Source organism: Rhinolophus hipposideros, assembly GCF_964194185.1.
Source record: "Rhinolophus hipposideros genome assembly, chromosome: 1".
In the NCBI taxonomy this organism is placed as follows: Eukaryota; Metazoa; Chordata; class Mammalia; order Chiroptera; family Rhinolophidae; genus Rhinolophus; species Rhinolophus hipposideros.
This window is the reverse complement of record NC_138047.1, coordinates 30,895,747-30,922,358: the sequence shown is the minus strand read 5'-3', so window position 1 is coordinate 30,922,358 and position 26,612 is coordinate 30,895,747. Positions and strand designations below refer to the sequence as shown.

Sequence of the window (26,612 nt, the reverse complement as noted above, 5' to 3'; positions counted from 1 at the left end):
TTAGCTGTAGAGGGCACAGCTCACTGGCCCATGTGGGAATCGAACCGGCGGCCTCTGCCTTAGGAGTACAGCACTCCAACCACCTGAGCCAACGGGTCGGCCCCCTTGTCTTAATTTTTCATATTGTTTCTGAATTTTTCTTATTCACCTCAATGATTAAAAATGTGAAACTCAAAATCATGTGAAATTAAAAAATGGTTCAGGATGGAATGTTTTCTGTTCTCGTATTTTTCTCATCATTCTGAAAACCAACCAAAAGCTGCAGAGTGGATCTCTTTCTGTTACACAGCAAAAATCCTAACTCTGGGTCCAAAATCAATGAGAATCATCGCTCCCTACAACCAACCACCTGCCACCCCACAAATGTCTAACAGCCATCAGAAGCGTAGTAGGAGTGGTTCTCCACTAAACTTAAAATGAAATTGCGCGCGCACGTGCACACACACACACACACACACACACACACCATTATATATGCACTTAACATACTTAATCAAGAAGATTCAAATTGGGCTTTCTTCTAGGTCTAGGTAGTAAATGTAGTGTTAATAGCACTAGTAAGAGAAGTAAAAATAACAGTATAATAGCAACTAACACTTAGCTTTCTCTCACTGTGTATCTCAGCTATTTATATATCATCTTAATTAATCCTCACACAATCCTAGGAAATGAGTACTATGATTATTATTATTATTATTCTCCTTTTTCAGAAGAGGAAACAGACACAAAGCTGTTAAGTGACTTGCACAAGGTCTCAGAGCCTGTCAGTGGCAAATCAGGTGTTTTGGCCTTCAGGTTGCCTCTATAAGCATTTTACTGTCCCTGCCTTTCATGCAAAGAAATGGCAGATGTAAAATGAGGAACTGGGAAAGGGAAAATTAAATGTCCTCCTTCCTCCTATTGTGTTGTTGCCACCATAGTGAAAACAATCCAGATGCAGATTTAAAGCCTCGATATCCTACTTTATTACATCTTAATCCTCCAAACTGGCAAATGTTTATTTAAAATGTAATCAATAATTTCATAACAGCACAAGAGCTACCAAAATCTCCACTGTGACACAATGTTGAAAAAATTTCTGCAGCTTTCCCCTTAGTACATAGTGAGACCATTACCCTGGGTAAAAGGCAACTTTCATTAGAGACATTCGTTATTGCAAAGGAAAGCACAAAAATGTCCTCAGCTAGAGAAGGGGTGGTTACCTGCTGGAGAGGGTCCTGGGCTGCCTGCTGCGAAGTCGGGAACACCAGGATCCCTCCCTGCACTCCTGATTCTCCAGGCACGTGTGCACTACGGTTCTGCACAGATGGACAGCGGCTCAGGAGGCCACGTCCATCCTCCCTGGGAGTGCGGAGATGTGAGCACGTGTTCTAGGGAGGTTTACAATTCACAAAATGGCCTCGGACAAGTCATTTAACATTTCTGAACTTCAATTTCCCCAATCAGAAATCAGAATAGTATGCAGAGGGTATGGCATTTTTTCAGTATGCCAAAAAATTGTGGCATATTTTTTAGTATGCCAAAAAATTGTATACACATTCTAAGAAAGGAAAAAACTGTATTAAAATTGTAATAATATATACCAATAACAAAAGACGCATACAAGTCATGTTTGACTTCTGCAATTACAAGAGGTGCTCAAAGTGGTTACCATCAGTGTCCAGACACTTCTGATTACGGCAAACTACTGTTTGAGCAACATTGACCAAAGTGTTCCCTTGTATACATTGTTTTGGCACCCCTGGTATTTACCTCCCTTATATTAGAGGATCATTGTGAAGGAAAACATGAAATCACATAACCTTTTCAAAAGGTACCACTTAATCCATACATAACGCTTATATTTTGCACTGCAAGCAGCCTTTTATTTCATCTCATTTCTGTTCCAGTAGCTCACTCCCACCGCTTCTCAGCTTCTCCGATTCACAGATAATAAACACCTTATCCCACTGTTTTTCAGTCTCAGTCCCCAGTTTTTCCTCTAATTTCTCTGTGATAAATCTATAAGTAGTAAGTTAGGTCTGGGGTTTAGAGACTCAGGACATTGGTAGAATCTAACAGACTCAAAACAAGAATAAGACAATGCTTCGACCCAGACTGAAACAGTTCATAAAGAAAAGCAATTACTATTAAAGTACAAATGAACCTAAAAAATCAACTACCATACGATTCAACACCCCCACTTCTGGGTATTTATCCCCCCAAAAATTAAATCTGGATGTTGACGAGATATCTGCACTCACATGTTTACTGAAGCATTATTTGCAATAGCCAAGACATAAAAACAACCTAAATGTCCATTGACAGACGAATGGATAAAGAAAATGTGTTGTCTATATACAACAGAATATTATTCCACTTTAAAAAAGCCAAATTATTCCTGACAACATGGATGAACCTGGAGGATATTATGCTAAGTGAAATAAGCCAGACACATAAAGAAATACTGCACGATTTCACTTACATGTGGAATTTACCATAGTCAAACTCGTAGAAGCAGAGCATAGAACAGTGGTTGCCAGGGGTCTGGGTGGGGGGAGGAGGTGTGATGTTGGTCAAAGGTACAAAATTTAAGTTATGCACAGTGAATGAGTTCTGGAGGTCTAACATACAGCATGGTGACTGCAGTTAGCAATATTGCATTGTATACTTGAAATTTGCTAAGAAGGTGGATCTTAAGTGTTCTCACCTCAAAAAAAATGGTAACTGTGAAGTGATGGATATGTTAATTAGCTTGACTGTGTGATCATTTAACAATGTATACATATATCCAAGTGTCAAGTTTTCACACCTTAAATAGAAATAATTCCTATGTGTCAAGTACACTTCAATAAAGCTGAAAAAAAATGTTTTTGAAATCAACCACTACAGCAATGACAGGAAACTGTAATGTCAAATATAAGCACGACTAAAAGCCCAGAATTACACTGCTGCAAAAATATGTAGGCTCACCTGAAATGGATACTTATTCTGACAGGGAATGACACCATCATCATTCTTCACTATCTCCACACACTTGATTTTTGAAACATCAATACATCCCTTTCTGTATTTTTTCTGTTAAAAGAAAAAAAAAGGTGGGGAGAGCCATTACAATCATAAAAGAAAAAATGTTACTAATAGTAATAGTTGTTAATGAAATCACTGACTCAAAATATCACAATTTCCTCAATAATTACATAAACCACGCCTCCCTTTATTGTTAAACTTGTTTAAAACATTAACACTGTGGAGATTGCAATCCAAATAATGAAGTCCTTTAATTTCTAATGATGGAATGGTTCTGTCCTTGCCCACAAAAAAGCTCTAGAACAGAGAAAGGGAACTCCCTCTTACTGTGGCCTTTCCCTCTTAGACACACACCTTAACTTCTTCAACTTCTTGAGGGCAGTCCCCCAAAAGAGAGCAAAGACCAAACCAAACAAAATTCCGTGTACTCAATTACATATGCAAACTTCAACCAGTTACATTTTCCCCTCCAACACACAGAACTCAGAAGGATGTGAGGTGGCCCTCGGATGTTCACATAAAGCCTTCAGACTTCATTATTGAATGTTCTAGCTTCTTCTCTGTGGCCTACCCTCCTTACTCACTGCCAGTCTCTCTGCAGCAAATAACAAATGACATATCAAAATGTACCCCACCCCCGCCAAAATCGTTCACACCCTTGAGCACAATAATCTCACATTTGAGAATCTGAAAAACATTCAAAAGAATACAAAGTAGTATGTGCAAAAGTATTTTGACGTATTGTATCCATTAAACAATATTACAAATGCAATAAAAAAAAGTTTGCTGAAAAATATTAACTGATACATTCCACACAAAAGGTTACCTGGGCAGAGGTAGATACTCAAATGATAAAGAAGAGAAGAGAAAGCAGACGAATGAAGAACACTGTAGTGTTTGCGGTGACCCAGCCATCCCCTAGCGCTGGTCAAACTTGCTTCACCAAATACTTTGAAATTCCCTTCCGACCACAATCTTTGGGCCGCCTACCTTGCTCCCAGGAATCTGCTCAGCATTCTCACTGTCACCACAAGATTTTCAGGCCTGCCAACTCTCCCAGGCCATAAGCTCCCATCTGACTAGACTACTCTGAAAGTCATTTCACCAGGGTATGTCCCCTCTTTTACCCTCCCCCCTCCTCCGCCTCCTCTTCCTCCTTCTTCTCTCTGTCTCTCTCTCTGTCTCTCTCTCTGTCTGTCTCTCTCTCTCTCTCTCTCTCCCCTCCCCTCCCCCTCTTCCAACACAGGAATCCCATTCATCCCTTGGCATTTTTGTCATTCCCCACTTCTATCCACACCTTTTCCTATTCCTGCATATCTGGTTGTGGAAGGTCACAAAACAATCCTAAATGTCTTCTCTACTCTTAGCCAGGTCTTCACTGCTGCCCCTTAGTTCTTTCATGTGTCTCTTGTGGAGAGAACCTAGTAGCCTCCACGGAGACCACTAGTCTCATCGAAACTACAAACCCTTCTTCCATTCCCCTCATCCTAGCAGACAGTCTTTATGGAGAAGATAGCAGCCATCCCACAGGCACACCCCCAACTACGGTATTTCCTTCTGCAGGTTAAAAGCACTCTCAGATTTACCTTTTTCTCTTTCATCCTGTCTCTAAGAGAAGGTTACAAGGACACAACAATTACGATACTGTAGTTGGCACTCAACAGATGTTATTATTTCATTTTATACTCACAAAATTCCCCTCATTTTATAGATGAAGAAACTGCAGCTCAGAGAAGTTAAATATATTGCCCAAGGATCCCAACTGACCCCAAGCCAACTAGACCCCGGGATGTCCCAGCTGTAAACAGGTGACAGAATTAATGCAGCCAAGTTCCGAAGGAGGCAACACAGATTCTGAGCATGGACTGAGCTTTAGCCAGAACAGGGAGAGGGTCATTCTTCCCAGTCATGCTCTCCTAAAGTATTTACTTCTCCTGCCTCTGGATACATCCAGGCTCTCCCATCCATACCAAGAACCCTTCCTCTGGCCTTGCGGCTGCCCTAGCTCTTCTCTTCCCCTCCTGAAAGAGAACGTGATCATACCCTCAGCCTTTCATTTCCTTCCCACCCACTCCTCCTTAACCACTTGCAATCTGCCTCCCACGTCACCACAGTCTGCTAAAGCCGTTCTCAAAAACACCACCGATGGTCAAACCCAACCGTCTTTGCTCAGCTGTCATACCTCAAACCTTATCTCAAGCATTTGAGAAGGTCGACACTCTCTTCTCCCTTAGGGGCCTTGACTTTGGGTCATCCTGGTTTTCCTTCTCTCCCTTTCCCTCAGTTTCCCACAGGACAACACTTGTCCTGCGTCAGCAATTGTGTCAAGCAATACACAAAGTCAATATAGGAGAAGCTCATGTTCTAATTCTATAATCCAAATATTCTGCATTTAATCCTCACAGCTACTCTGCGAGGTAAGCATTACTAGACACATTTTAACAGAGGGAAGAAACTAAAACTAAGTAACTTTTCCAAGTTTACCTGTGGGGAAAACAAACAGGATTTATAATACAATGTAGTAAGTACTGCATATAAAGAAGACGCTAAAAAAACACAGAGGAACTGAGGCTTAAATAACAAATTTAGAATGAACAGTACATGTGAAGAAAAACTTATTCCATAATGACCTCAGTTGCCTCATCTGTAAAACGGGAATAATAACAATATCTAGTTTATAGATACTATTACATAGCTATGAGAATTAAATTAGTATTTGCAAAGTGCTTAGAAGAGTGTCTGCCCTGTAGTATGGTATCTGTAAGTGTTCACCAAACACATGTAAGTAACAAGAAATGATTAGTGTGGCTAATGCACAGGGTGCATGAGGCAAAATAGAAGGGTGAGCAGGGGTCAGTCTGTAAAGAACCTGGGGTACGGTGCTAAGGGGTCTGACCAGGCAAGGCCACCCACCCTGTTCCTGGAGCCTGCACTACTTAATGGGCAGAAGAAATTGCCAGAGCACCCTCCTCATATTAACAAGTCACACATGTTCATTGTAAAAGCCTTAGAAAATACTAACAGTGAAAGAGAAGCAAATGACCCTTAAACACCCAATCCTGGAGAAAATCACCTTTGACACCATTGACTTTTTCCAGACATTGTTCTGGGGTCATTTATCACCTGCCAGCTTTCTTAGCTCTCGAGCAACAGGCAATGTAGGGTCTGCTTCCAAGATACCCCATCTCCACCCACCACCTGCCCTGGCCACTAAAAGCAGCTGTTAGATGCGGATCAATCTATACAGGAAAATTTGGGATGACTTGTATACGGAGTTGATTTATGACCATAAATTCATGTTCTGTGATACATAATCTATTCATGTACTGTACTATATTTGGGCTTATTAACTCCAGTATCTTGCTATGAAGTTTGCCGATAAGAAGTTCAACTTTAGGTTGCTCATTCATTATTTTATCTATCCCACCAGCAAACACTAATGAGACACCAAGCACATGTAGCTTCGAAGTTCTGGAAGGGGGTTGAGGATCTCCTCAAGAGGAGATCACAGTATTATGGTGGGGGGAAGGGGAAGTGGGCAAGGATTCATAATCAAATAACAATGAAGTCAGCAAATGCATGATGTGCTATGGAGTGGGGCAGTGACTGGGCCAGCAGCAGCTCCAGCAGTTTCAGGGAGGAAGTGCCATTTTGATTCGGTTTTTAAAGGATAAGTAGGAGTTTCCTGTAGAGAAAGTGAAGAAGGGTTCCAAACAGCAAATAAATCAATGTGAATGAATAAATAAATGGCATCCATTTAGGGAACAGAAAGAAATTCACTGTGGCTGAAGCTCAGAGTGGTTCAGGGAAAGTGTAGGAAATGACCCCAAAAAAGTCATTTGAGACCAAATTTGGAAGATGCTTATAGGTCAAACTTAGGAGTTTGGATTTATCCTGAGAGGTGTAAAGCGGGCGAGGAAGGAGTGCTGGATTGAGGTTTGTTTTCTAAAAGATAATTATTAATGGCAGTGTGATGAATGGGTGGAGACAGAGGGCTAGCTCGCTAGGAGACTGCCGCAAGAGTTCAAGCGGGGTTGTGAACCCTCTGAAAGGCGGTAAGGTGAGAAAAGCAGGGAGGCCAGAGTATTAGGAGGTGGAGTCCACATGACTTTGTGACCAATCAGATGAGAGGAGGAGTTGGGGAGCCTCAGGGAATTTGACTTTAAGTGCCCAGTAGACACTGATACCATATGAGTAAATCACGATAAGGAATACTGAAGGAGAATCAGTTTGAGAAGGCAACGTGGGGAAACGTTGTTTTAGTTGACTATTGAACAACCAGGTGGAACTGTTTGGAGGGAGTTGAAAATATAGGGTTCAAACTCAGAAATGCGTATTACTTTCTTTATAGATACAGAGAATTCTGCTTTTCACAACACGTAATCAGTACATACAGTAGTACCTTATTCTAGCCACACCTCAGGGTAACCCTGAGAGGTTGGGCAGGGCCGAGGAAGAAAAGGTTTGGAAGCATCAAGAGATTCTCCATAGGGAACCCTGAGAATTAATAAAAGAGTCGTGTACCCTCCTAACACCTGGTCTCGTAATACCTGGTCTTCACACTCTGTTTAACCAAAGTTAACACTGAGAAGGGACATACAACAGTTTTGTCTCCACTTAAGACCACTTAGAACTTCTTCAAGGAGAAAATTGCTTTGTGATTACTGAAGTGTGCTATATATTATTGTTCATACTGTGGCCCAAGGAGAAATATCCTAGATCATTACTTTTTTCATGCCAAGTTTCCCTTCTATTTCTGTAGCCTTCACCCTGCCCTTTAGACTGAGAATCATGGTTAGGCTGAGACCTTCTCTTACTCATCTTTGAATCCTCTGAGCTAAGAAGAATGCCTGGCACTTAGTAAATGTTTATTAAACAGTGTGCTAAGCCACTCTACAAAGAAGTATGAGTGACACTGTGTGTGAACAGGGTACACACACACACACACAGAGGGTGCCAACAAAATGTATACACATTTTAAGAAAGGAAAAAACTGTACTAAAATTATGTCGATGGTAACCACTTTGAGCATCTCTTGTAATTGCAGAAGTCAAATGTGACTTGTATTCATCTTTTGTTATCGGTAAATATTGAGTATTATAATTAATACAATTTTTCCTTTCTTAAAATATGTACACTTTTTTTGGCACCCTCTGTATATATTTCCTCTTTTGCACATCCTCTATATACTCCACAAAGCTTGAAAATGAGGTTAAGTAGGTAACAGCCACTTTACCCATTTGTAAACCAGCAGAAATGGGGAAACTAGACAGAAAGATGAAATGTAACTTGCTTATAACCACAAATCAACTGAAAGGCAGAACTGGGAATTAGGCCTTTCAGTCCTACTGAGATACTAAGATATCCTGTCCCCCAACAAATCTTACAAGGTACACTGTTTTCCTTTAGTTTCCAAAATACTCAGTATTTTAAAAATATCAAGACCAATCCTAACAAAATTAAAATTTTCAAATATGTACACAAAGACCCAGGGCTGGCTCCAGGTGAATTTGAGACGTCCGCTGTTTATCTTCGGGACACCGTCATGTGCACCTTCCACACCCTTCTTCCTAGATGTCCTGAGGCCCCTTAATGCACAGCGAAAGACATACCAGAATTTCTCTCCATATTGCAAATGATCCCTCCCTTTTCCCATATCACAACTTTTATTCCTAACATGGGTATTCCCAGCTGCCTGCCACGGGACAAATGTACTGTGTGATTCACCTGTGTGCTGCAATAGGACCTCAGGGGTAAGGCACATGAGCTTTGGAGACAGACAGATCCTGCTTCCAGCCTTTGCTCTGCACTTAGAAGTCAGAGCGAGGGCAAGCTCTTTCTCCTTTCCGTTCCTTTGTCTGTAGGAACAGGATACCACTACTCTCTGTGCTAAGCTTGTTGTAGGAATAAAGATAACGTCCATAGGTGTTCAGTCCAGTCTGCGCGGGGAGCCACTCCCTAAATGGCAGCATTTAATCAGTTTTCACAACAACTCCAGGAAGTTGTTAGTAAACAACAGCAGAGTTATTATGAGATTAATTAAGAGTTTGAGCCAGAACTGAACCCAGATCTCTCAAAAATGCTAAAGCTGTTTACCTGATTCCAGGTATCTCAAGCTGGAATATCTTTGGACTCTTATTATAAAACAGAAAATTATCTTATGTCAAAATCTAAAAATTATAGAGTGCTCGCTATGAGCCAGGCACTATGTGAACCTCTTCATGTGTATAACTCAATGAATCTTCACAGCATTATAAATGAGAACTCTTTCCACCCCATTTAACAGATGGAAAAAGCATGACTCAGAGAATATAATTAACTTGTCAAAAGTCACACAATAAACCAAGATTTGAATTCTAATTCCAATCCTTAAGTGCCATGTACACGCGATATCACTTAACTACGTTACGAACAAACATAAACTCAGTGGAAATTTCTTATGCTTATAGCTTTTAACAATGATAAGACCAAAGTAAGTTCACAACTTAAATCTAAACAAACCTATACAATAAATAAGATTTAAATTAACATTACCTGAATGTGATGGGTGAGGTGTTTGCTGGAATTGAATCCCTCTCCCAAAGCCAGTTCTTTTGGCAATTACATGCTTGCATTGCTATGTGCCAAGTGATGCCCTTTTCCACACTTTCTCTCAGTTCCAACTATGAAAAGCCCCCGTTTGTACACACACAACCTTCTTATCATTAGGTCTCTATTCGTCACCACTAAATTGTTCAGTGTTCAGTCAGCTTCTGTTCTTTTTCAATAGGGCACAACAATTAAAACAGCCCATAAGTACAAACCCAATGATGGCAGCTGACATGGCATAGTTTAGTGACAAGGGACCATCCAGAGAATACAGACAAAAAAGATATTACATACAATAAGGTATAAATAAAATGCCTAGAACTTGCAGTCCTTGGCAGATGGATAGCACCAAAACTTAACACCAACATTCATTGGGTGCCATCATGACCATTCATTCATTCAGCCACATTCATCAAAGATTGATTCTGGCTGCCTGTACCATCAGCAAAGCACAGATACCAAAGGACTATGATGGAGATTTTAAAAAGCACAAAATGTCTTACACTTGAGGAATTTACAACCAGACATTTAGTTAAGGAGACAAATGATAGTGTTGACAATGAAAGTTCGGATGGGTCAATAGTAAAAGGCTAAAGAGTTCCAGTCAACTCCTGAAAAGCAAAGAAAGAAGATGACACATTCTACACTAAAAATCACAAAGAGGGGGCCAGCCCGGTGGCTCAGGCGGTTGGAGCTCTGTGTTCCTAACTCCGAAGGCTGCCGGTTCGATTCCCACGTGGGCCAGGGGACTCTCAACCACAAGGTTGCCAGGTTCAATTTCCCGCAAGGTATGGTGGGCTCCGCCCCCTGCAACTAATGATTGAACACAGCACCTTGAGCTGAGCTGCCACTGAGTTCTCGGATGGCTCAGTTGGTTGGAGCGTGAGCTCTCTACTGCAAGGTTGCCAGTTTGATTTCCCGCAAGGGATGGTGGGCTGCGCCCCCTACAACTAAGCAACCGCAACTGGACCTGGAGCTGAGCTGTGCCCTCCACAACTAAGACTGAAAGGACAACAACTTGAAGCTGAATGGCACCCTCTACAACTAAGATTGAAAGGACAACAACTTGGAAAAAATCCTGGAAAAATACACACTGTACCCCAATAAAGTCCTGCTCCCCTTCCCCAATAAAATCTTTAAAAAAAAATTGCAAATGAGCCAAAAAGCCTATTCTATCCACAATGGCAGCTCTTCCATTTCCACTTAAAATAGAGTCAAAAGAATGGGCCTCAAGTGCTGCAGAAAATGTTAATCAGGAGAAATAAGGAGAACCTCAGGATGGATATAGCATTTTTCTTGTGGATATTGGGAATCATTTTGATGTAGACTTTTGTGGTATCGGGAGAAGCATTATAGAATAAATAAAATTTAAAGTCATTTCCAACTTGATGATTCTATAATAAAATGCCCCCTTTTTCCCAAGGACTAAATTCTAGTGAAAAATGAAAGAAAGCAAAAACAAGAATTTGACATCCTAATAGTTTTCCTCCCTTTAACCAACTTATAATGGTAATTACTGACATAGGTGCTTTATATATTGCAAAGCTTTTAAACTACAAAACAAGCAAAAGCACATTTATATTAAGAAGCCAGCAGTTACATACATAAGCATGGTCTAATCATGAAGATTATAGTTTTTAACATAATATGCAGAATAAAAAGATGTTGAAAAATCTCTCTATGTAAGGAATCTGAAGGCAAAAATTTCCATTTCCGAAATCACACAATAATCTTCATATAAGATTGTGCTCTTGTACACTATTATAGATTTCTGAAGATTTTTTTTACTGTATTTAAAGCTAAAGTAAGTTTATTTGGTTTATTTGTTTGTTTGTTTTTTCCTGAGTGGTCATTCTTATTATGATTTTTCTAAACTTCTGGCAACCCTCTTCCCAATTCCTCTTTGCAGCCCAAGGGCACTTTTCAACACTATTACCAGGTATGTTTTATGACAATTAAAAGCCAAACTTACTAATGTGCTTTGAAATAAGTGTGCAAGTGATTAGCCTGGTTTATTTTTAAAATTAGTAAAACTTGGAATGAGTTTTGTTGAAATAAATCATATGGAAAGTGGCCTTTCTCAAAAATAAAAAATAAATAAATAAATATGGATCCTACATAAATTTCATGTAATAGACTTCCAAATTCAAGAAATTCCAGAATTAATAAATTGAATCCAAATATTATAAATCTCTTGGAACAGAGACTATGCCAGTGACATCAGCTTGCCATGTTTTCCTCTTCTTCCTGGGTGCCTAGCTAGGCTGCATTTTTCCATCCCCATACATTTAAGTGAGGTCATGAGATTGAGTTCTAGTCAAAAAAGTGAAGATGGAAGTGATGTAACCCCACTGCCTGTCCCCTAAAACCTTTCACACCATCCTCCATGTCCCATCTCCTCCCCTTGTCTTCCACTTGGATATAGAAGATCCAGTGAAAGATTCTGAGGACTGCAAGGCAATGGGCTGCAAATGGTATAAGATTTCTATGTGGGTTAATGACTATGTTCTAAAATTGACTGTGGTGATAGATGCACAACTCTGTGAACCTACTAAAAACCACTCACCTGCACAACTTCAACGGGTGAATTGTATGATATGTTAATTGTATCTCGATAAAGCTGTTTTTAAAAACAACAAAAACTGGAGCTACTAGATGGAAGGAGCCTGGATCCCTGAATCACCATGTGGATTATATATAGGTATAATGTAAGTGATATAAGTATAATGTAAGCAAGAAATAAACTTTCTATTGTGTTAAGGCATTGGTTTTGGGGGGATTGTATGTGATAGTAGTTAGTTGCATTGAATAACACATTCTATAATAAGAAGACCCCATATCTCAGCTACTCAACACTTCACTCCATATCCAGAAAGGGAACATATTGAACTTTGGGAACATATTCCCAAAGTAGTGTATGGTGGTACCTCAGGTGGTTTCAGGTGGAAATTGGACAAACATTTGTTTTTATTGTATTTAGTTGTATGGTTATCTTTTATTAGTGGTTTTCCCTTTACTGAATGATACAGTTTCTTTTTAAAATCAGTGTATCTAAGGAAAAAATGTGAAATTATTTAAAGGAAAACATTAATAACAGTACTACACAGAAGGCACATATATATGTCAAAATCATTTAAGTCATATATATAATGGCTGAAGTTTAGGCAACACTGGGTTAAATTATCTCTTCATATAAAATTTTGTACTTGTCACTGTATTGCTCCATCACGTGGTCTGCCTTGTATAGCTCCCACTACATGAATTAACAGTACACTAGGATTATTGATTTATGTGGGAGAAGATTTGATCCACAGGTAAAATCCCCATGAATTTTACATGACTTTCAGCCACCTCTCCTCACTGACAAGCATTTTGACACAAATCCCAAATGCCTACTTGTTCCCACCCCAGTTTAGTTCCAATATTCCTTACTAATAAGATACAAAAAATAGAGAATGAATTTTTATAGCAACATTTGGCTTCTGGAGCAGAATTCCCACCTGGACACATTTCCTGCCTAGAATGGTACATAGGGAAATATTTTACTGGGATATAAAAACTTATATGAAAGTTGGTGTTGGAATTTAGGCTCTTAATCTGGCAGCATAGGTACAAAATGATGAGATTCTCTGGGGTAAACTTAAATATACTAAATCAGAGCATCTGATTTAACCCAGATTCAAATAACAAACATAATAAGTAACATTTATACAGCACTGTGTGCCAAGTACTCCCCCATGGGTTCACATAAATTAACTCATTTAAGCCTTCTAATAACCACTACACCAGCTCACTTTGCTAAAACTGTTAAGAGAAAAACACCTGTGGGAAATCTGAAACTGGGTCACATTGGCAGAATGGGCTCTCACATTGCAGATCTGCAAGAAAGAACATCCCCTAGCCAGTATCAAGTCTATGTAATGCCTACAGTATGCTTAGTACACTAAGCTATACAAAATGGGAAGTCAGGGTGCTTACCACCACTATATACATTAATATTTACGTTTGCAAGCATAATAACGCAGAAATATTTCATTTCTCTTAAGTACTTTCCTATAATTTGAATATGCTGATACCTGGAACCTTGTTTCATAGAGTCTGAAATGCCAGACGAATGTTTATTGCATTATAATCATGAATTTTCCACTTTTTAAAACAAATTAATTCTACTAACTGCCATACCTAAACACTAAGCTCTCGTGGAGGCAACATTTAAAGAAATAGTAGCCCAGAGAGTCACTTTCTACACTAAATTCGGATTAACTTGTTACCCCAGATTAACAAAGCTCTCTTACTCCCAGGCATCTGCTAAAATGTTCTTCTCAGGTTCATATGGAATTGTAATGGAAGACAAATTTCTCTGTAACTCCAGAATTCCCAGCTTGTGTCGCATCAGAAGGCTCTTCAGCAATAACTGCTAAAGAGACCTTATAATCTAGGTAGAAAATAAGACATGCTCACCATTTTGATGTCCCAACAGGACTAATGAGGGTTCCCAGCCAATCGTTATTTTAAATTTCAGGCAAGAAATAAAAGAGTAGTCACAGACAAAATGTTACCTTGGGTCTGTTGGATCTTCAAGATACCAAACAGCCACAAATTTAAGGGACAATGGGTGGATATGTCTGTCTACCGAGAACTCCACCTAATACAGGTGATTGGAAACAGACTGGCCAATAAAGTGATGGAAAGAGTATAAAAAGTGACTTTGAATATAAAGGCAGAAGTTATAAATATAAAGGAAAGAAGTTTATCAAGTCGATTAACTTTATGGAAATGTATGTGAATAACATATACAATGATTGATTATATTGCTAGAAATCTTTTTGCCTACGTGGACTTTTTTTTTAACTTACTCAACAGGCCACACTGTTTTGGATATTGTTTTAATGCTTTAACATAACAGAGTCAATGTATTATAGTGGTTGAGAGCACAGCTTCTGTGTCAGGCACACCTGCATTTAAATGCCACCTCTGTGGCTCCATGTAAATTTTAAGTCTCCATTTCCTCATGTGTAAAATAGGGATATTAAAATACCTATCTCCTAGATTGGTGTGAGGATTAACTGTGATATGCTCATAAAACACTCGACACAATATCTGGCCCAATGTAATCGCTAATATGTTAGTATAATTATTTTTGCCTTTGAATACAAGATTTCTAAAATTTTTCGGTATTAAACTCTTTTTCCCCCCACAAATAGATCCTTAATGTTTTCAAACATGCAGTCTCTAATTTTTTTATAGAATTCAGTAAGAAGAAAGGATTTAACAGAGATCTTCTACATATTACTGGCTTTCACATGGTTTCTTTAGGTAACATACCAGTATTTCTTCACTTTCTCCTTAGAGGAATTCAGTAAATATTCCAAGAACTCAAAAAATATAGTAGATAATGAAGCTTGACCACAGTGCATAAAATGTCACAGGATTGGGGAAATGGGGTAATAGCACTCTTTCGCTTGAAACAAAACAATATTTTAAAAAGCCATTTTTAAAAGTAACTTAATACTATCTATCAATTACCATAGAAATGCAGGAAAAGTCCAGCAACTATGTAGGACAGTGTTTGCTGAGTATCTGCATGCCAGATAACGTGCTAAACACAACAGATGTGAAGATTAAAAAGCAGGGCCACTGTATTTACCCAAGAGAAATGAAGGCATCTGACTATACAAAGACTTGTAATGAAGAAATGAAGGCATCTGACTATACAAAGACTTGTACAAGAATATTCACAGCAGCTTTATTTGTAATAGCTGACAACTGGAAAACAACCCAAATATCCATCAACAAGTGAATAAACAAATTGTGATATGTCTCTTCACAGTAATAAAAAGAAATGAAATACTGATACAACAAAATAGATGCGTTTCAAAATAATACGCTGAGTGAAAGAAGCTAGTTTAAAAAGAGTACATACTGTATGGGTTTGCTTATTCCAGAATTCTAGCACATAATCTATAGTGTCAAAAATCAGATCCATGATTACCTAGGGATGGTGGGAATAAAAGGAGAGGTGTAAGTTACAAAGAAGCATGAAGACACTTTCAAGGGTAACGGATGTATTATTTTATTGTAGTGATGGTTTCACACGTGTATACATATGTTAAAACTCTTCTTTCCCCTGGTGCCTGATCCTTTTCTCCTCTTTCTTCCTTCCTCGTCACCCCCTTCTTTGAGGCAGGCATGATAAAGGTTGCTAACTGGAAGCTCAGTGAAGACATACCCACTGCCACCCCAGCACCTACAACCGTGCCTGGCATGATAACCCAGCACGTGGCAGGTGCCTAATGACTTTTGTTGAGTAAGTCAGTGAATGAATGAGGACATAAATGAATAGGAGGTATGTCAGCTAAGTGGAGAGGAGGCCATCCTTGGGTCTAATTTCACAATATCCAGTCATAGCCACCACTTTTTCTTGATTAAACCATTTCCAAGAAGCATTTTGGCTAGGTTTTATTTTTGCCACTGCTCTTTCAGACATTTACCATACCAGGTGGGCACAAGCATACCAAGAATCACTGGGATCTCGGAGGCCCTGCTTTTTCAGCCCCGGTCCGTGGACGCACACTACTGCCCATGTGTATACCCAACAGATAGAATGACTGTCAGAATGACTGCCACGTTACAACCCTCAGAGATACTCATTAACTACTGTCAGGGGACCCCTCCTCAACCACTGAGATACCACTGCAAAGCTCTGCTGTTTTTGTTAAGCAGCAAGAGAGAAGGAAGGCGCTTTAACCTAAAGTTCAGTTCTTGGGTTTCTATGGTTAACACTGACTAGCGAGTAGCTCTTTGCTTCTGTACTAATTATTCTGTGTGCCTGTGTGTGAGTAGGAGCGTGTGTGCGTGTTCCCAGGCTCTCCAGCAGACACGTCACATGGTCAGGGTTGTGGTTTTTGTTTTGTTTTTATGACACTTGATATCTTTATGAAAGTGGAAATAACTAGAATCACACAAACACAATCTCTTATCAAGAGGAACTTGGGGGAGATAAGCTTTGTGAGTTTCTGGTGGATGAGAGTTACAGACAGCAAACAGGGTAAGACAGAAGTGCAATTTCCGGGATAGGTGGTGGGTGGCAGTGGCAATTAATAATGCAAACACACAGTGCACCGTCTGTGGCTTTTGCACGTGGTATGAAATTACAACTGTAGCACAAGTAGGGGTATAATTCCCACCGCCACCCCCAATAATCCCCACCATGGCTAAATGGACTGAAGTGACAATGCAGAGAAATGACAGCCCTGAGAGTGGGAAACCCCTGTGACAACTGTCCCACAACCTCACCCCAGGCGGCGGACCCATAACTTACAGGCAGGACTGGGCTCCTGGACAGGGGAGAAGTTAGGAGGCTCAAAACCTCCCAGGAACTTCAGCTCCATACTCCCCATACCAGACCAATCCCTCCACTTAAGAATAGCCTCCATTGTCACCCCAATAAATTTTAATTAAAAAAAAAGAAAAGAACAGCCTCCCTCCCTGCTTATCTGATGTTGGTGGAGGGCAAAGATTCATGCAGACAATGAAATGGAAATAGGATTTTTTAAAATATTGAACCGAACTTTGCTCGGGTACTGCAAAGGCAGAGCATTAAGCTCGTCTTTAAAACATCTCCTGTTGGAGTATAAACAATATTTCTCTAGTTCTCTCCAGGGTTAAAGAGATCACAGTGCAGTTTGTTTTCTAAATACCTTTCAAATATTAAACTATTAATACATATATTGGCAGCTTCCTTATACTGCTTGCTGCCTCTGAGAGCAACATGGCTTCCTTTGTTTTCCAATAAAGATAATTGGCCATCCTGGGACAAGTTCCTTTCTTTTGCTCCCAGTGGGGCCTAGAGGAGGGGAAGGGAAAGTGACGGGGGAGAGTGAGGAGGTGGACATGGGGAGAAGGAATCACCATGAGAACACGGGCAAGAAAGAGAAAATATGTATCTTAGATCGAGGTCTCTAGTAAGGGAAGATGAATGGCCCATCAATTCTCCCCTCAGAATCAAAAAACAAAACAAAATAAAACAAAAACAGATTCATAGAAACAGACACCAAAGGGATGGTTACCAGAAAGGAAGGGGTGGGGGAATGAGTGAAAAGGGGAAGGGGAAAATAGTCAATAATATTGTGGTAAGTTTGCACGGTGACAGATAATTACTAGAATTAGTGGGGTGATCACATTGTAAGATACAAAAATGTCGAACCATTATATTGTACACCTGAAACTAATATAACTAATAGATTGTATACCAACTATACTTAAATTTAAAAATAAATAAAAATTCTCCCCCCAGTAAGATATTCAAATAGAAATACACATAACTGCCTAGTTTCTGTGGGCCTAAAGGGTGCCAATTGCTGCTTTTAACATGGTGTCTATAAGAGTATTCACTTTGTGTCACAATTAATCGATTTACAGAAAACTTCTGTAGCACAATCCCTCAAGTGGGAACATTCTACAGATAAATTTTTTTAAAAGCAATTCCTCCCATTGACTGGGTACGCTGGATGGCATCAAGGAAGTTCTACTGAAACGTTTTGAGGTGTGGTGATAGTACAAAGGTTCCTCTAAAGATGAGGACTCCTTGTCTTTGGGTACTGAAGCATCTCTGGAAGAAATGAGGTGACTCCTATGAGATAATGGGAGTGGGAGGGATTTGCTACAAGATAATGGAGGTCGGGGGGAGTATGAGTCAGGGGTATTTGTCAGGGTGCTGGGTACAAAGCAGTCCCTGTACTATTCTGCCTACTCTTGAGTATGTTTGCAAGTTTCCATAAGTATAAAAAAATACTTCTTTCCAGCACATTTTGTAAAAATGCTGATCAAAGTTGTAGTTGGGTCTACTTACAAAAGTTTTTAATGAGACTACAGAAAGGGTCCATTGTAAACTGGTAAAAAATAGGGATGGGCAATTTATTGATTACTAGTAATAAAGCTTTAGCCGTCATGTGGTAATGTGTGCCCTGGATTCAGAAGAAGAAACAATCCATGACGTTTACACAACTGCTCTTAGAAGTCACGTTTACACAGCCCCTTGCATCCATCAGTCTCAAAGTGCCGCATAATTATAGAACTACTGACCCTGCTGAAGTTACGAGTTATTCAGCGCCTGCATTTTACAAGTGGGCAAATGGGGCAGTGAGGTTAAACAAACTGACCAAGGACAAATGAAGAAGATACTCTAGGCTACAGCGCTCTACTATCCCAGCTGGGGGGCACAATCAAACTATTCATCCCCACTTAGTTTGCTATTGCTAATGCACTTAACTCTCAAATACTCTAGTAAAAATTCGTCCAAGTTGTAGAATATATGGACATTCCAGGAAATGCTCCCCAATGCCAAATACAGGCTCCCCATAACCTACGAGCCAGGCCACTCACGGAGAGCCCACCAGCAACCGTAGTGGGGGTGTTAGATGTTTGATTTTCTCACCTCACCCCCTCACCTCCCTTCCAGTGGTGCAGAGGTACCACATCATACCAGTTAGACAGCAACCAGCCTTGGAAGGCTTTCGAGGAACTTGTAGGAGTTACTGTAGTGACTCCAGTAAGTACATCTGAAACCTCCATATTACCAAGCAGAGGCTTTTAAGTGGATTCAGAAAGAGAGGTGGCTTTTCTCATTAATTCACTAAGGTAACATTAGGTCAAACCATAAGAAATTACCATTTTTGTTAAGTCAAAAATGATCAACTATTGGTAACTCCAGGTGGTTCAAGGTAATACATTTTGTACCCTTAGCACATTTGGGTCCTACCTGCATACCTCACATTCTGAACTAGGAATGTACTTTTTCTAACTTCTACATATCACAAGTGTAGTTATTATTTGTGAGACTCTTATTGGACACCTGATGCCCACAGCAGAACGAATGGCACAGGTACGGGTGTGGCACCCTCATGGTGTCGTCACCACCAGCATCGAGAGCAGTCAGAACTCAATCCGTATTTGGTGGAGACAACCAGCAAGATGTCGGAATTGAAGTAGATTTAACATAGCCAAACTAAAACACCAGACAGGTAACCTAGAATAATAACAATTATTTGAAATCTACAGTATTTTGATTGCCAAATCAATAGTTGTTTCACTGTTGCATGTTTCATGGATATCATGATTGTGAACTTGGCAATTTGTAAACTTTTCGTTCCTATGAAAGGAAGCAGGTCACACTGAATAGTTTATGTCCCCAAATCTAAAAGTCTTATCTTTCTTTAGAATACTAAACAAAGTCAGAAATTAACTCAAATCTCCTCACACCATCCTATTAGCTCCCCTACACCTCCTCATCCCTTCAGCTCTTTCAGTCAACATTTATAAAGCAGCTGCCCTTGTTCTCAGGAATTTCCACCTGACCTGGGAAGAGAAGATTACTCATAAGGCAGTGTGGAAAGTTCATTGTTAAACAAAAGGCAGTGGCACACAAAGGAAGAAGCAGGTAATTCTTCCAAAAGAAGAGTCAGACAAGGCTGCGTGGAGAAGGTGCTTCCCTGAGCTGAGACTTGAATCATGAATAAGGGATTTCCAGGCAAAGAAAGGAAAGAAGATTATTACAAAGAGAACATTACAAGCAAAGTACGTAGTTACAAAAGAGCACAGCTGCTTGGGGACTGCAAGCATGTCAGGTGCTGCTGTGTTCAGATGCACTGAGGGGGCAGGTGGGAGGGGCAGGAGAGGAGCCTGGGAGAGGGGATGGGACCAGACTAGGAAGGGCTCTGTATGTTATGCTAAGGGATGGCATTTAATCTTCAGGCAATGAGGAACCACGGCCTTAAATGATTATATTTTGGCATGCAAGGACACAGGCAGTTAAAAATAGAAAGGTGAGCCTGACTCTGTTGGTGTGCTGTTCCTTTTCAGCTACACTGGGTAACTTTTATAAAAATAAAAATGAAAGGACAAGCCACTTTACTTTGTTTTACATATTTCATATCTCATTACACCAAAAACCAACGGGATTCTAATAAGACCTTATGGGTTAAGAGCAAAGACTCTGAGGGCAAATTGCCTGAGTTTGAATCCCAGCTCTGCCACTTACTCACTGTGTCTCCTTGGAGAAGTTACTTAACCTCTCTGTACTTCCATTTCTTTAGCTATACAACAGGGTGAATAATAGCACCATGACTTCAAACATTTGTTGTAGGAATTAAAAGAGTCAATTCATGTGAAGCTCTCAGAACAAGGCTGACAAATGCTAAGTGCTTGATAAATTTAGCTATTAATATTATTTTTTCAAATAGTATTAGTCCTTAGGGAAAATAAAAGCAAAAGCCACTAGTTCTGTTTGAGGAAAGACCCTCACACCTAACCTTCTAGACTCCAGGAAAAGTTCTTCTGAGAAGTGGTGTCAAATTTGACTGTGCCTTACAAAATAAAATGTCATGAATGAGATTCCTCCTTGGGCCATGACAAATATCAGTTCCCTAAAATTACAGGAGGACAAAATAGAAATAACCAGTATCTACCATCATCCATTCTTATCAACCAGAAAAAAAGACTAACTTTTACTTCATGGGTCTCATGATTCTGTTTTTAAAAGGGACTGTTAATGTTTCACGTGACTGTACTATTTTTATCCTTTGAGGCTGTTATTTTAGTTGTCTTACAGTATGAAACCAATTCTGAATCAGCCAGCAACTATATTAGCACTTCCTTTTAACGTTAGGAACAGTTGATCTCTGGTAACTCACAGCCTGAACACACAAGAGCAGAGAGCTCCTTTGGTTAAAAATTTCTCTTCCTTTCAAATGTAACAGTAATATTACAAAGCCATACTTTTACCAGTTTGTTAGGCTCTCTAGAGGACTTCATGTTCTGGTGAATATAAAGGTGAATTTAAGTCTGATCCTATGTAGACATACAATTTAGCCAGCCAAAAAGTATCACAGAATTACCCTGAAGCAGTGCAGTGTAATGGTTCACGGCTTTAGAATCAGACAGCTTAGGCTGGCTCCCGGGCTCTGCCACGTACTGGCTCTACAGCCTTGGCTGAGGCATTCAACCTCTCTGTCCTTCAGTGTCCTCATCTGTAAAATGGGAATGATAGCCGCATTTACCTTATAAAGAGGATTAAAGTTAATACTTGCAAAGCACATAAGACCATACATACACATGGTAAGTACTAGAAGTATTTCGTAAATTAAGAAAAAAAAAACTACAAAAGATTTCCCAAGCCTTTCTGTTCCTAACTCCACAAGGCAATTTTGATTTTCACTATGCAAAAGGTATGCATTCAGGATGACCAGGAAATGATACAATGAGTATGTTTTCCATTGTCTCTGTTTTTAAAGTAGGAATATCTTCCTTCTTAAAGTGCTTTTGAACCAAACAGACAGAAAAGTTTGTAATATTCTGTCTGCATACACATGGTCCAGCTGGGTAGTTTCTCCATTTACAGATAAAGAAACTGAGACTGAGAGTTTTAGCGACAACCCAATGTCACAGCTGGTAAATGACAAATCCAGGGTTCAGAACAGATCTGTCTGGCTTCAAGCTCACTGTGTATCCCCTCAGGAAAATGCCTCCTTATAGGATAAACAGCATTAAATGGACTAGATCTGATGATTTCAAATTTACTTCTCTAATCCCTACTTCTCACTTGCGCCGGATTTTGCATCTCTGATTACCTAGCAAGACATCTCCTTATGTCTTTCACTTACTTCTCTTTAACATGATTCAGAATAAATCCAACCTATCCATCCTTGAACATGAATCCCATTCAGTCATTCAACAACCATTTATTATTTATCAAAGGTCAAGTACTGGGCTAAGCGATGCCTTCATCTGCCTCATGAAGCTTATAGGAGACAGAGAGAGGAAGGGAGGAAAGGAGGGAGGCTGAAAAACTAATTGTACTAATAATTTATTAGAGATCAGAGATACAAAGTGATATTACACAGGAAAAACTAATCTAACCTGGAAGATCAGAGAGGTACTGAGGAAGTGATATTTAAGCTGAAATCTGAAGCTGAAGTTAGCCAGTCAAGGGAGGGGAGACATGGATTCTAGACAGAGGACACAGCTAAAGAACACGTTCTAAGGTGAAAGCAGCCAAGTACCTTTGCGGAACAAGAACACTGGTGAACGGGAAGGTCGGAAGTGAAGAAGAGAAGAAACTGCAGATTAATGTACCATGTTTCCCCGAAAATAAGATCTAGGTGGATAATTAGTTGTAATGCATCTTTTGGAGCAAAAATTAATATAAGACCTGGTCTTATTTTACTATAATATAAGACCAGGTCTTTAACATAACATAATGTAATGTAATATAATGAAATGAAATGTAATGAAATGTAACAAATACAATATAATATAACATAATGTAATATATATAATACCGCGTCTTATATTGATTTTTGCTACAAAAGACACATTAGAGCTGATTATCCGGCTAGGTTTTATTTTCAGGGAAACACGGTATACAGGTGGATAGGCTGTTGGGACCATAGGCCATGAAGACATTGATATTTAAATTGGGGATAATGAAAATTTCCTAAAGGGTTTAAGCATGGTAGGGACATGATCATATTTGTGTTTTCAAAAGATCACTGTGGGGCAGCTGGATGGCTCAGTTGGTTAGAGTGTGAGCTCTCAACAACAAGGTCGCCAGTTCAATTCCCGCACAGGATGGTGGGCTGTGCCCCCTGCAACTAAAGACTGAAAACGGTGACTGGACTTGGAGCTGTGCTGAGCTGTGCCCTCCACAGCTAGGTTGAAGGAGGACAATGACTGATGGGTCCTGGAAAAACACACTGTTCCCCAATATTCTCCAATTTTAAAAAAAATTTTGAAAATATCACTGTGACCATTGTTGACAACAGACTTGACAGAGCAAGAGTGGACAGAGGAGCCGATTAGGATGTGGCAGAGATCTCTAGTTGTCTACCCACCATATCAACCTTTCATCCATAACAGAACCCTGACTTTTAAGTTAGGTACACTGATACTCAGAATAAATGACTATTTCTCAGCTCCCTTTGCAGCTAAGTATGGCCTTGTGGTTAAGGACTAGTCAATGAGATCTAGGCAGAAGTCTTTCATGGAACATAAAGGAAGGCTCTTAAAGGGAGTTGACTCAGGTGGGAGAAGTCCCTTCTTTTCTGTCTTTCTTCTTCCATCCAGCCTGCAATTCAGACAAAATGGCTGGAGCTCCAGCAGCTATCTTGGGCCAAAATTAAAACTACTAGGATGATGGAAGGGAAAGCCAGGATCCAAGATCCCTGAGTTGGATCCATCACACCAGTTCAGAACAGCCTGCCTGCAGTCCTTTTTTCCTCCACAGAGAAAAAAAAAAATGAAATACTATGGTTAAGCTACTATTATTAAGTGGTTTTATGTGACATATAGTCTAACTCAATCCTAACTGATACAGAGGCTACTGTATTCACTCAAGAAGCGGCAGTGGTGGCTTGGATCATGGTGGTAGTAGAGATGGGGAAGAGTGGCAGGACTGAGATATATTTAGAACGTAGAATCAACAAAACCTGTTGAGAGTCCAGACATAAGAGAGGGTGAGGGAGAAGGGTAAGTTTAGACTAACTCTCAGGTTTCTAGAACAAGCAGCTGGGTAGACCGTGGTACAATGACTGAGCTAAAGATGGTGGGGTGGGGCAGACATCTTTAGTTTCTTTTCAGACATTTTGAATTTGAGTTGCCTGTGAAAACTTGTAGACCTCAGAAGAGATATCAGGCTGGGAAGTACAGATTGGAGAAGTCATCAGCACATAGCTGCTAACCCAAAGCCACCAGACTAGAGAGTGTATCCGAAGGCGAGTGCAGAGTGAGGAAGGAGGCCCTAGAATAGAACCTAGAGGAACACCAACTCTGGAAGGAGACAAGAAGGAGCAGCCAGAAAGGAAGCAGGAAAACGATGACGTTCGTGCGAGGAAATAAGTGCCAATTATTCACTGAGTGAACAAGAAAGAGTCAGGGAGATCACTTCTAACTGGCACTGTAAGAGCAAGGAAGTGGGATCTAAGAGACACAGGCCAGGGGGAGGATAAGGAAAGAGGAGAAAGGCACAGGGGAAACAGAATATTCTAAGAGGCTGGTGGGGTGGGAGGAGACCCTGAGACTTTGGAGGGGCCTGTATTCCAGGGGAGAGGGAGGAGGATCTCACCCGATCCCCACCCCCATTCTGAGAACCAAGAGCCCAGTCAGTGGTTTCTCAGCTCACAGAATCAGAAACAGTCACAGGCGGAACACCAGGCTGTCTGAGTCCAGCATATAGTGGCATTAAGGTAGACAGGCTTTTATTCACCACACCGGAACTTGCCATGGTTACTTAAAGTTTTAAAGGAGTGCGGGGTAGAAGGTAAGGAATTTTATTAAATTTCCCCTTGTTACTTAAATAAAGTTTTAAAGAAGCGTAGGGGAGAAGGTAAGGAATTGTATTTACTCAAATCAGCATGAGCAGTCAAAAAGAAAAAATAGATCTTTATATACCTAGGGTTAACAAAAATATAACAGCAATATTACTAACTTTTCTTCAAGTTTTGCTTGAAATTTATTTAGTGTATGTTTTAGATACATTATCTCAACTTATCCTTACAACAACCCTATAAGGTAGTGACTATTCTGACCCCATGTCACAGATGAGGAAACTGAGGCACAAAGTGGTTAAGTTCACTTGCCCAGAATCATATAAGCTAGTGAGTGACAGAGGCCAGTATTTTAACACTGGCCATGTGACATCAGAACCAATGCTACATGTTTTAGTCAGAAAATCTTTTCTTAAACATTTTCAGCCATTACATTAAAGAAATTAGTGGAAAAATAATTATGCAAAGCCATAGGCAAGAAAATAACTTCTACTTCACTTGAGTACTGAGGAAATGGGTCAAAGAGAAGGTAAGTTGGTTTTCTTTTCTTTAATTGGTCTGTCTCGTAACTCACAATGAATGGAACCCAAGTTTTAGTCAGCTCGTGATACCCTGGTATGCTCTTTCCCAAAACTGTTCCTCTAAAACAGAGCCCCCTTAGATGTGCTTGTGACAACTGGATACAGCACAGACATTCAGTCAGACTACCCATGAGAACAAAGGAAGATGTGACCCCCAACATGTGACCCCAACATGGAGGTCAGGTGAAGGAAACTGTTCCATTTTTAGTTAAAGTTCACCAATGTAAAAGTGACTCTGAGGCAGTGTGTCTGGTGCAGTGGAACAAAAGAACCAATATTTCCACTGAAGACACAAATAGGCCTCAGTGTTTCAAATGAAAACCTTTGCAGAGTGAAAAGGCACTGAGAATTCAGAGTTGGGAGTTATGAAGCTACCCTGAGATGTCTCGGCGAAGCAGTCATAACGAATCATGACTTGTTGGTTCTGGGTTAACCCAGAGACTTCACAAGCACAGACTTTTCAAGCACAGAGACTCTGCCGACCGGCAGACACACACGGGGGCTGGGTATCAGTGAGGACCCCCACAGCTCAGGGAGCCATTATTAGAAACCCACCATGTATCAAACTCTATGCAGGCACTGGGAGGGGAAGAGGGGATAATGATAAGCAGAAATGGTCTCTGTCCTTTTTCCACTTTCTTTCCTATTTTTGCATTTGGTTAGTGTGCAGAAAAGAGTTAACAGAGCAGGCCTGAAACTGCTATTCTTAGAAAAGCCTAATTGCTTTTCTCCAGTTGGCCCTTGGCTGGCATCTGGGAACTTGGCCTTTTGGAAGGTTCCCACTGTTCCCAGTACTGATTAAGAACAGCTAATTGTGCCTAAATTGTTTACACAAACAACGTGGTTTATGCTGAACATCTGCTTTTCTTTCTGGAGACTGGATTTTGGGGACATTCTAGGCAGAGGGTGCCTACACACCCAACCAGTGCCTTAGGCACTGAGACACTAATGAGCATCCTGGTAGGTAACATTTCACCTGTGTTGTCACAACTCACTGCTGGAGGTTTTAAGTATGTCCTGTGTGACTGCACTGAGAAAGGACCCTTACAAGCTTGTGCCTGGTTTCCTCCGGGCTTCACCCCATGTGCATTTCCCTCTGCTGATTTTGCTTTGT

The 26,612-nt window shown here is 40.2% G+C and overlaps 1 protein-coding gene across 3 annotated transcripts in view; it reads right to left on the bottom strand.

Annotated features, from left to right (window-relative positions):
• TEC (tec protein tyrosine kinase) overlaps nucleotides 1-26,612 on the bottom strand; it is a gene marked incomplete at both ends in the record, with an annotated part of 85,773 nt that overhangs the window by 39,632 nt on the left and 19,529 nt on the right. For 2 of the 3 annotated variants that reach the window (XM_081049498.1, XM_081049499.1), the window contains one exon: nucleotides 2,953-3,057. In XM_081049498.1, coding sequence (XP_080905624.1) covers nucleotides 2,953-3,057 — 105 coding nt within the window. Of the gene's footprint in view, nucleotides 1-2,952; nucleotides 3,058-26,612 lie in introns of those variants that run through there. The other variant, XM_081049500.1, reaches the window with a different exon arrangement.